This window comes from Osmia lignaria, chromosome 16, assembly GCF_051020975.1.
Source record: "Osmia lignaria lignaria isolate PbOS001 chromosome 16, iyOsmLign1, whole genome shotgun sequence".
NCBI lineage: Eukaryota > Metazoa > Arthropoda > Insecta > Hymenoptera > Megachilidae > Osmia > Osmia lignaria.
The window spans coordinates 1,168,028-1,180,152 of NC_135047.1; the positions used below are offsets into that span (position 1 = coordinate 1,168,028).

Here is a 12,125-nt window from a genome sequence, read left to right on the forward strand (position 1 = left end):
AATTTTTGTCAACCGTGTACACCCGCTCAGGTGTTTCCCATTTTATCGAAAAATACGACGAAAGGATAAACGTACCACGAGCGTAACAAACGAGGATGTAGCTTTCGAAAGCAAACTTTTCACGATCGTTTCGAAACAACGAGGCACCGTATTCGGGGCTTGGATTAATCTTAAGAATCTGTGTCGTTCAAATACAAATACAAATTCAAGGTAGAAATATATGAAATATATATCTGACAAATTTCAGATTGTATAACCGATGGTGACAGAATTGTAACGGGTCGATGAAAATCAGATTAATATTCATACAATGTTCATTGTAAAGTCAAATAAATTTCATTACTTCCATTCAAATCTGAAATTGTATAATTCATGGTGACTATATATGCTCGATGGGAATCAGATTAATATTCGTACAGTGTTTAATGAAAATTCAAATCAAGTTCAAGGTAGAGAAATCCATTTTAATATCGCCAAGCGTTACGTATTCCTATTTTAAAGCATTGTAAAGTCCTCCCCCTGTCCCATAATAACAGTAACAAGTGAATATTTAAACGGGAATTATTGGCGAATACAGCTGTATGTTATGTTCTAGCGCAAAACTGCGAAGCCTTCAATCAAAATCAATGTTTCATGACGTCTGTCATTTGTTTTGACATCTTTCAATTTTTAAATTAACATAATTATTACGAATTATAACTATTCTTCTAATTTCATCCGCTGATCGAAATCAATTGTTTTATTTCAGTTGAATAAAGTTGTTTTAATCCAGTTCTTGATGCATCAAAAGATAGGGAAAGCAAAGCTTCGCAGCCAAGGGATCCTACCTACAAGTTTAATATGCAGTAACGAAATTATTGAAAAATCCAGAAACTATTTGAATAATATTTTTAATTTATTGCTTAATTTAATCTAGTTTTTTGATAATAAATGTTGCGTTCTATATTTATTTTCTTTTGCTACTATTATTATGGGACAAATTAAATTCATCAACTGTTACTATTATTATGGGACAAATTAAATTCATCAACTGCTACTATTATTATGGAACAGAGGGTGTACATACTAAAGTATTCGAAAGCCTTTTTATTCCAAACTTATCGAAGTATAAACAATTGCTACAACTTGGTAATGGATCGTACAAGATAGGTAAGAAATAGAAACGGCTGGCAAAGCACGAGTCTCTAAAATATCAGAAATACGTTGAGAGCCGATAAACGACGTGGCAGCTGGTTCACACCTGAGTTCTGATAAATTCGCGTCGACATAGGTGTTATATTTGGACAGTCCAAACAATTTAACGGAGCACGATTAAAATTATCAAAGGCTGCGCGCGTTCGCGTTCGCGTGAATGTGAAAATACAAATAACCGCGAGAGTAAAAGAGATAATCTGTATCGAAACAATTAACAACGAAAACGTGCAAATGTCAGCTATTATAATTCTATCGACGAAACGAGTTTATCCGGACATTCGGGAAACCGAGTTGCTCGATAATGGAGCGTCATTATCCTTTAATGAACCTTATACATTCTCTGATCCATGTTCATCGAAATCGTTGGCAAGTTGGTTAATCAACGAATCATTGTCACTTTTCCATGTTCAAACTTTTCCTGATCCGAGGATCAGGAATTTTCATTTCATTTATCGTCTGTAGAATTCACAATAACAGAATTGTAAAAGTACCATTGAAAATTAAATTAATTTTCAAAGAGAAACTTTGCTTTGCTTACTGTTGTACAAAATGTAATTATTACTGCTGCTGCAAATGAAACGTTAGAGCTTCTGAAAGTTTTTATCAAAACATATAGGTATAATAAAATTAATTATTATGATTTTACAATAAAAATAATAAAACATGGACAAAGAAATCAATAATGTATACAATGTATTTAGGTATCTGAGTGTGTTCTACCATGTGTAATTAGGTAATTAAGAGAACCTTAGTATCTACAGAACCCTATGATCCCCAAATCTAACAGGTAGCTAATGATCTCACGAATGTTAACACTCTAATGGTGGAGTAATACATTTTCTTCACCATTATAGTTTCGTTAATTACTCAGCCTAATTAGAAGTCAGGAGAATATTCTAATATTTAATTGTTCTCATTTAACACGTAAGCTTCTAATTCCTAATTTTTTGTACTTATCAACCTCAAAAATTAATCACTTATCACATTGAATGTCACAGTGAAATTGGACATTTTTTTGTGGTACGTATTAAAGCTCTAATTATTAAGAATAGTAATAATTAATTTTCAAATTTCAAATTTCAAGCTTTCTATTTGCCATTTCGCATTATTTATACCATAGGAATATTATTTAAATAATTTTCTATTGTTTTTCTAAATGGTTTTCTATTGTTTTCTTTTAATTATTCAGGCTCGTGTAAGTTAGGGGGCAGGTCACCGGTGACCCCCATGGCGTTCAACGTGTTAACTTTTATCTAGGCCGAAATTTCTAATTGAAGGAGAGAAATCGATTAAGATATTACCTGATCGGATTCGACTACTAACGCTAAGTGACAAGCAAACGAACACGACCACCCTGTGCGTGACTAACAATAAGATTATGTTGATTGTCAGCTGTCTGCGCAAAAACGAAACGAAAATATCATTGACATACATTTCACAGGGCAGAAATAGAGAAGAGACGCACGACTTCTTCCGTGGTCGAAAGCGGGGGCGAATAAATTTTTCCATTACTTTTTTTTCCGCTCTATGATTTCCAATACTTTCCTTTATGGTGGTGGTTTGAATTAAGCAAAGAGAAACGCGGCTACCATAGTCGTATTTTCAAAAGAAAAAAGCGCACGTTTACACACGTCCACAAAATTTACGCGTATTGCTGAATTCGCATCGAGTTTGCTCCTACGGGAGCATTAATATTTCCATGCTGTTTTATGGATCTTTTCTGTGCCAGACGAAAGAGAGCCCCGTAATTTTTTCATCGCCCCTCGCTGAATGACCGTTCGGCGAGCGTGCAAAATTAAGAGAGGAGTAAACTTTAGGAAAGGTCTTCTGTCAGAACGTTGAGTATTAGATTCAAGGAGTTTGAAACTTTGAAAATATTTCAGCGTTCCTTTAATTGCGTTTTGTTATTCTAATCAGAAAACGACAGATGATTGTGGTTTTAATTCAGAGAGGGTACGAATATGGGATATCCATTTTATTTTTGGATGTAGAGAGTCTCAGAATAGTCATAAGTAGAAAAATCAAACAAAGGAATTTGGGGGAATTCACGCGGAATGAGCTTTATAAATATAAATATTATAGTTATTATAGTTATATATTATATTATATATTATAGTTATATTATAGTTATTTATTTATATAAATATATATAAAAAATTTCTCTTTTTTTTCACTTTTTCTGACTGATGGCAAATTTGGGCTAATAGAAATTCGGATAGTAATATGAGATAGAACGTTAATAATAATAAATATACATAATAGAAAGTCAAATATAATGAGACAACCACAATTAAACGAAACGTTTATTTCATTTTGCCCATAAGTAGCATGATAGACATTAAATCTACAATTCAGAAAATCTTTTATCGTAAATTATGAATATTTAAGATTGAAAATCTTGAGAGGGGGGCTATAGCATTTAGACTTTCTGTCACTTTTGTACAGGCCAAACGGTTAGAGTTATAAATTAGTGAGTCCAAATCTCAACGAATGGTCGAAACAAATTTTGTTTTTGCCACTTCCAGTCTGACCGGAAATGGCCGAAAAAGGGTTGGCTCTAGAGCGAATCTCGCTCTAGTTCACTTCAGCTTGTATTATTTAGAAATAAATTTAAAAGTGTGGTCTCATATTGCTTCGAATCAAGCATCTCATATTTCTACCAATTTGTCATTTCTCTGTCTATTATTATTTACCATAATCAAAATATGAATTCTTAAATTATTCTTTGATATACTAATACTATGATCATTATAGTATAACTTATTTGTTTTACATTTTTAAAACTCGCTCAATAAACCAATGTACATCGCGTAGAAACTTTCTATCACAGCCAAAAGTTAAAACGTTTGTTAAACAAAACAATGATACCTATTCAAAATGGTTGTTATAAAAGAGTATCTTATTCGTTATAATACTTGATATACAATTATTATTAAAAATATCAATACTGCGTACCCTATCTCATATTCGTACTTTCTCCTCTGCTTGTTGCATTAGTAAAATAGAAAAAACACGGTCCACCTAAGGTCAAAGTAGGTCTCAGATGTTATGAATGAGTCCGTATAATCCTTATCGAACATTCCAATTAAAACTGTCGTACCCGAAGAACAATAGGGAGACGGGTGAAAGCTAAAAAGTTCCTTGAGTAAGTTCGTGAAACACGAACGAGTTAAATCCAAGGGAAGAAACGAATTCCGTTCGCGAAGAAAGCAGCGTTTTTGAGAAATTAAAAGCAAACAGAGTCTCTTCGCGGTGTGTTTGCAAAGCGGCCAGAGGAATCGGTCGCTTTAATTCGCGACGATGAAGAAAATATAAAGGAAAGAATAAAAAAATATATAAAATGGAGAAAGGGGTGAGTATACGATAAAACGGCGAAGAAGGAAGAATGAGAATTACAAGGGGAGAAAAAAAGAGAAAAATTGTCAGTTTCGGGGTCGGTGCTTCTGTGCGCGGATATTTAGAGAAAGCAACGAGCCAGGCAACCTTCGAGGTAAAAAGGTCGCCAACGACCTCTGTTTTAAAAATATCACTGGAGACTGTGCTGCTTGTTTCAGTCTTCAGGCGGTTTACACGGAGCCAATTACTTTCGCAGATGCAGCTCTTCCTGCTCTATTCGGCGTCTATCTACCTGAGATATCCTGCCAGGAATCCTTTCAATAGAAACCATCAATTCTCGAACTCGGGTTTAACGATCGTGAAAGAAACGTTGCGCTTTTCAACAACTAGACGACACGGTGTTCTTCGATCTCGTAATTTCACATTTATACCGATACATTTATTAAGGGAAATTCGTTATTCGTCAGCAGTGTTTGTCAGAACGAAGGTTAAATTGTAAACGAACAAGAAAAACTCACCCCAAAGTCGTCATCGTAACGATGGTGTACCAGAAAGCGGCAGGGATCGAGGTGAAGTTCGTTCCGTCGACGTTCTTCTCCGCGTAGAACATGACGGTTGCGAATATGATGATGGCCATTGCCAGTGAGAATACGAGAAACCCGAGCTCCGAGGCGCATGATTTCAAGGTGTAACCAAGAATCCTGAGTCCCTGCGAGTGTCTGGAGAACTTGAAGATCCGGAACACACGGAAGACGCGCAACGTAACGAATGCACCGGATACGTCGTCGTTGTCGGTGATACCGAGACCGATGTAATACGGTAATATTGCGACCACGTCGATGATCGACATTACGGACCGAGCGAATTTGCACCGGCTAGGCGCCGCGAACAGCCTCAACAGATATTCAGCGGTGAATATCATCACGCAGGCGGTGTCCAAGCAGAAGAAGACGATCTTGTAACGTTCGCCGCATGAAAGCGTACCGGCGCGTCCCGGACGATTACCGCACGGCACGGTCTCGACCACGTTCGCCAGCACGCTAACGGCGATGAAGAAACCGGTCACATAATAGAATACCAACGCCGCTGTCGAGATGTGAGGATTTTGGAATGCCCTCCACATCTTTTGCCTGATATCAAGCAGCTGTTGAAGATTTTGATCCCCGTTTTCGCTAAGCTTGTCGTCCATCAGCCGTTCGGCGTTCTCGCGTTTACGATCGCGATAATCCTCGTAGCAACAATCACCGATCACGTCCGGTAGTATGCCGAAGAACGCCAATTCCTCGTCGTAGCTCGTCAGGCATTCGTGCTTCGGATAATGAAGCTTACCGGTTCTATAGTAGTTCAATATGTGACGAAAGATGTCTGGATCACGGTCGAAGAAGTACTCCTTGCTCTCCTCGTCGTAAAAGAACTCGCGCTCGTTCGAACCGAGAAGAGTGTCCGGATACTTCTCGAGGGTGTTCCGCCAAGTCTCGAACCGACGGCCGCTCACGTTGATCAGCAGCTTCTCGTCGTCGGCTTTGCGACGATCCTTCGGTATCGGTGGAGGTGGCAGTGGATGTGTGGCGATCGGTACCCAACCGATCGCCGCCGCACGGGCGAACGGCAGCCACGCTGCCACCGAGGCCATGCTCGACGGTGGAATATTTTTTTCAACACCACCCTTCCCTTCCTTTTCGTTTTCGTTTTCGTTTTCGTTTTCGTCTTCACCTTCGCCTTCGCCTTCGCCTTCGCCCTCGTCTTCGTTTTCGCCTTCACCTTCTTACTCTTATTTTTCTGTCTCTAAAATCTGCGCGTTCGACTTGGAACGCGACAAGAACAGAACTCTCTGTTTATACCCTGCTTTCGTTCCTATTACGATATATCCTCTGTATTTTGTTTACTTTCGTGCGTTTCACGCTAGCCACCCTCTCGTTCAGTTCCTCTATCGAATGCCTCGTAAGCGATCCAGCTCAGACTCGAGTCACGGATTCCCTCGGCAGAGGAACTTCCGTTCGACGAATCGCGAGCGAGAGTAAAGTCCTTTTTATCGTAGCCGATCGTACTCGAGTTCTGTCGCCATTCGAACGGATCTTCTATTAGCTGATGCTTGTACACCGACTACGTTTCCACCAGCAACGCGTCGACGACGTCGACGACGACGACGAGGAGCATGTCGTCGGCAACAACGACACACCGATCCTAAGATCGAGCACGACCACCAAGTCCGTCATCGTACCACGGCATTCCTTTTTGTTTGTCGTTTTGTTTACGTGCCACTTGACTCGCGGGTATTACGAACAGCAGCTCGTAGCAAAGGAACACGAGCACCAAGGCAGCCAATCGCCTGCTGGCAACGTGCCTTCCACCATCATCGATACCGATTGCGTCTCGTGCTCGTTTGCTTCTCTCCGCGTACACATTCACGTCCAGATCGCTATCAGATCCAAGATCCTCCACCTGTTCTTCCTTCTCTCCTCTCCTCTCCTATCCTATCCTATTAAGAGGCTCGTTTCAACCCCTACTCCAGAGTATCCTCGAGAATCATTCGAGCCCCCGCTACATCGTCGAGAAGAGAATGACTGCCAAAGAGAAGACACTTATCGTTCGTTCACCCGCGAAACGAATCGTATCCTGGTATATCACTCGTGAACATCTTCCCTTCTTCTTCACGGTAACAGACGAGACCCGATGCGATGTTTTAATTAATACGGGAATTCTTGCTCGAGTGATCGATGGATGGATTCCGAGAAGAAGTTGGCGGAACCTGTGCTCCTCGTCTCTTCGACGATTAATCTCTGTCTACCGGGTCATCGTTGTTTATCTTTCCCGGAAGCGAACCAGACTGCACCCCGGTTCTACTTTCGGCTGCACCAGCTCCGAAAACGCTGCGTCTCGATGGTCACAGTCCGCGATGAAACGTTCTCTCATTCACGTTCTGCGCGCTGCCTCCAACGCGGTCTCGAGCGATTCCTCAGCGATTTTCAAACGATCCTCGAGCATCGTCCGCGATAATCCTTCAGCCTGTTAACTTGTATCGGTCTCGACACTTCTGGTGGCGAGCTTTTTTTACTCGCTCGAGTTCGTCGCGGATCACGGACACGCAAGGACCACGCTGGTTCCGTTCGCAATACGTCAGAGAGGGGAGGTGCACGAGTTAAAAGCTTCACCGGTCGCGCAGATGTTTTCCACGACGCACAGCTCTCGCGATAGACGGCACGTCGCATGCGTCACGGTGTGGCTCCTTCCTCGTGACAGCTCGCCAGCACAGCCTCCCGTGGACGCGTTTGAATCCGCTACTTTACCTGCTCGATCGACGACGATCTTCGTCAGGGTTGCGACGTTTCGACGTGTCGATCGGTTTCTCGCGGCTCCTTCATTTCTCTCCTTCAGCCCCTCTGAAAAGCCTTCCGAGTATCCGCTCGGGGTGATAAAAACGACCCCGATGACCGAGCAAGATCACCCGGAAGCCGGTTCGTGCTTCTCTGTTTACCACGATAATCTCAAACTTTCACGGTGCGCCTTGCATCCGATCGCGTCTCCTCATCGCCCACGCACAACAAACTATCCACTCGTTGAATCTCGAGCGTGTACCTCGTGCAGCATGTTCCCGTACCGACTGTACCGAACTAAAACGATCGTGGTGCGACGAGAAGATGATCCTCCTCGGGGATCATCGAACCGCAAAGCAAGAAGCGGCTGAATCGGAGTAGAAAGAGTGCGAGTTGTCCGCGTGTTTAACGGGGTAGATCGTGTGCGCGTTGTCGGGAGACGGTGATTGAGAAGACGCGTTCTACCGTCTGGCGTACCCGCTCGGTTGGCGACTCGCGACTGAGCCGCTGGCCGCGGTGCGATATCGGTCGGTCTTTAGCTAGCTAGCTCACTCGTTCGCTGGCAGGCTCGCTTGCTCGCTTGCTCGCTCGCTCGGTGGCGAGGTGGCCGGTAGCTCCGGAAGGGAAGCGCGCTGCTCTCGTCGAGCCTCGAGCTTCGAGCCTCGAGCCGCCGGAGCAACCGCGACGCAGCGCCGAGCTAACGGTCACCTAGCCAAGGTCCAAATTGATTTTTACGTCGCGGCGTCGGTGGCGACGCGCCACGGCGTCCCGACGCGACGACGAACCGCTTCCCCGTTGCCCGGGCAACCCTCAACTATGACGTCATCCCCTCCCTCTGGTCTTTACGCCACCACCCTCGACTTCAACCCTCCCGCTACGCTCTGCTCTTCTCTGCTCTGCTCCACTCCGCTTCGACGAATCTCTCTGACTCTTCTTCCTTCTTTTCAACCTATACACATCACCCACCCTTCTTTCTCTCTCTCTCTCTCTCTCTCTCTTTCAGCCCCTTCCTACTATACGATTCACCTGCTTTTACCCCGCTCTTTTCGTCGAACTCTTGGATATCTGTTTGTTTGTTTGTTTGTTTGTTTGGTTCCGCAGCCTCTCTCTTTGACTGTGTGTTCTACTGGGTACTAGGACGAGCTTTTCCTCTCCTCGTTTCGTCCGCGCTCGCTTCGCCGCACTTCACCCCCGTGATTGAATTTAAATGTAGGTTTATGGGACTGCGCGCGCTCAAGTCTCGTTCGCGCGAACGGATGTCCAATTATGCTGACGATTTTTCATTTGCTCCGCGTTTACCGCCCTCCGCGTTCCGAACGGAACGGACTTGAGTATTCTGGTTTAGCCGGTTTTATTCTTCGTCGTTAGTATGCTTCGTTTCATTATAACTGAAACACGCCTACGTTTCATTGTTTAAGAGCTTCTTCGCGTTCTTCTGTATCGCGGAACATGCACGAAATTCTTGGTAATTATCTGTTATCCTTCTCCGCTTGTAGTTTTATTATTTCGTTGCTTTTGGTGCTATTCGGTGTCCACTTGCATCTTGCACTTTCATCCTTCTATCTTTCGCTTTGAGAAAGTTCGTGTAAAGATAAATAAATAACATATAAGTTATTTCCTTCAAGAAAAACGCTTTCACCCAGATCGTAACTCCTCTTGTTTAACTAAACCTTTCTCGAGCCTTCTCCAACCTCTGCTCTTGTTCTCTTCACACCCTTCTTTCCTTATTTTCTCCCACCTCATTATTACCGCTTTCAGCCCCTAATCTTTCCTTCGCCTTTCCCCCAAAGTAAATCCCCCTCTCGCCTTCATTTTGACCCTCTTGCTCCCTAGATTTTTATTATCGACCGAATGTACACCTCCTCAACGAAACAACGTTACAGTTTTACTCCTCCGCTCCGTTATTCTCATTTTAGGTCGAGTCAAAGCTTAAAAACGACTACTGCGATTCTCTTTGATCCAGCGACATCGCTATTACTCCATCACGCCTGAATATTCCTATAGGAATCGCAAAACGCGTGAACAATCTCGCTAGTACCTAGGCTAAATGAGATAACCAGCTGACCTGGATATGCATTTGCATATTTATTCGTAGCGCATTTGCGACGATTAGCCAGACAGTTCTTGTAATATGCTCGGTTTTTATGATGTAGAAAATCAGCTATATAAATCATGATAATTTCCTCTTCTTTTAACACCGTGTACAAGGAAGATAGCAAGAGAGGCATGCATCATTTAAAATGAAAAAAACAAAAAAGAAGAAAAGTTGGTGAAAATCTAAGTGTCGCAAGGGTGTAGAGGAGAACAAGGAACATCCTGAAGCACTTCGGATGGTCCAAGACAACGAGTGGGCCGGTGTATGACTCGCCGCCAGGTAAATTTACGCCGCTAATGAACACGTGAAAGAGTGCAACCTCAAAACGCAAGTGCATATCCTCTAGTGTCAGGTGTAACGTCCGCTCGAGTGGAACCAAGTCCGCGCTTTCTCTGTTATCCAAGCCCTCTCTCGCCTGCACTTTAACCCTCCGTTTAATTCTTTGTTCATCAGCGTGAAAACGGTTCCATAGTAAGCTTAGAATTCTATTTTTTGACGATTGGGTAAACATTGGAGATCTAATCGATCTTGTACATACGTACGTTACTTCGTCCGAACAATAATTTATGCTTCCTTTATTTAAAAAAAGAAATGACCCATCATCCGGGGAAATAGTCTCTTGTAATTATAATTAATTCAATTTTAAAAGGACGATTGGGTAAACATTGGAGTTCTAATCGATCTTGTACATACGTACGTTACTTCGTCTGAACAATAATTTATGCTTCCTTTATTTAAAAAAAGAAATGGCCCATCACCCGGGGAAATAGTCTCTTGTAATTATAATTAATTCAATTTTAAAAGGTCTGCTTAATAAGCTTCTGGCAAGTAAAGCGTTACTCGACGGAAACTCATGAAACGGCGTCAAAAATGACTAAACGAAAGGGTGTCACAGCACCGTCTCATTCGCAGTCTTGATTGAATTGGAAAAAGAAAAAGTACCAGCTAGTCATTAGGGGCAGATTTAGGCGGCGCGTTAATTGAAAAGTTCCGCACACCGAAATTAAAGGAACTGTTTAACGGGGCCGTCCGTTAACGAGAATATAGACGAGAAGTCGCCGGAAGGCAGTGAACGGCATAAAAAGCGAGCTTCTCTCTCATGTTGGCCGAATGTTTCTTTTAAAAAGGAAACAGAGAAGAACGAGCCTCTGAATTCTGGAGAACCAGCGTTAATTCGAGCTCGAGTTTCAACCCCGTCTGTCTTCTATATTTCCGTTCCGTTTTCAAGGGACACTTTGCAATCGGAACCGTACCCTTATCCTTTCCTCGTGTAAATACCGTGGAAAAAACGATCTTCGTCGCTATTCACGATTAAAATCCCTTTCTCAAACGAGCGACAAGAAAGAGAAGCAACCTAAGCGATGGATAGAGTCGAACATAGTGTTTACAGGGCGTTTCAGAAATTGTCATATGCACAAAAGTAATTGTCTACCAATCAAATCACAGATCCATACACGATTATATTAAATGGACAAAAGTCTGGCAGAAAAGCAAAAGGATATTTTATAAAGAAATGAAATAGGAATGCAGTCGACTCACCGGGAAAGATTGAAAACGTCGGAGGGACAGAAATTCGGTTTATTACGACGATCATTCTTCCAGAAAAAGCTGCGATTATCTTCTTTCCAAACCCTCTGGTCATCTGGAGAAAACATAAAACATGAGGGGATACAAAATTGAGTAGAGAAAAATATTTAAAGATGATTAATCGGGTAGTAAAAGTTGAGCATTTTTTATTTTCAACGCTATTAACACGAGAAATCAAATTTTATTATTTTTTTAATCAAACGTTGCCATAACAAAAGAATATGGCCAAAGAGAGTTATAAATCCGAAGAAGATTATTTTCAAACAAGGATGAAGTAAACTCGAGGAAAAATGTGTAATATAAAGAAATCGCCCATCAAATCGTCCAGCTGACAAAACGAAAATCCACGGATTCGTGCGCAATGTATGCGCACAAGCATCCAAATTTCTAACGTAAATTTAGTCTTCCTAAATTTGTGAAACCTTGATACTCTTGAAATACACGGAATTCAAGAAGGATGTCATTTAGAGCGTGACGAGAACACGGAAGGAAATCGATGAAGCGTCTTATGAGTGTCTAAAGGACATCCATTAAAAGGCTTGGAAAATTCAAAAATTATATTTGAAAAAAAAGATTAAAATCCGCTAAACCAATGAACA

General features: G+C 42.0%; 1 protein-coding gene across 8 annotated transcripts in view; it reads right to left on the minus strand.

Moving 5' to 3' along the window:
• The window catches only part of Shal (potassium voltage-gated channel protein Shal), an 87,734-nt gene extending 76,294 nt beyond the window's left edge, over positions 1–11,440 (minus strand). For 2 of the 8 annotated variants that reach the window (XR_013063579.1, XM_034316812.2), the window contains exon 1: positions 5,049–11,440. Coding sequence is in view for 7 of the 8 variants with exons in the window: in XM_034316812.2 (XP_034172703.2) it covers positions 5,049–6,163 (1,115 nt within the window). In the remaining variant the exon portion in view is untranslated. The remainder of the gene's footprint in view (positions 1–5,048) is intronic. The other 6 variants (XM_076692890.1, XM_076692887.1, XM_076692888.1 and 3 more) reach the window with 4 other exon arrangements.
• Positions 11,441–12,125: the final 685 nt, after the last annotated feature.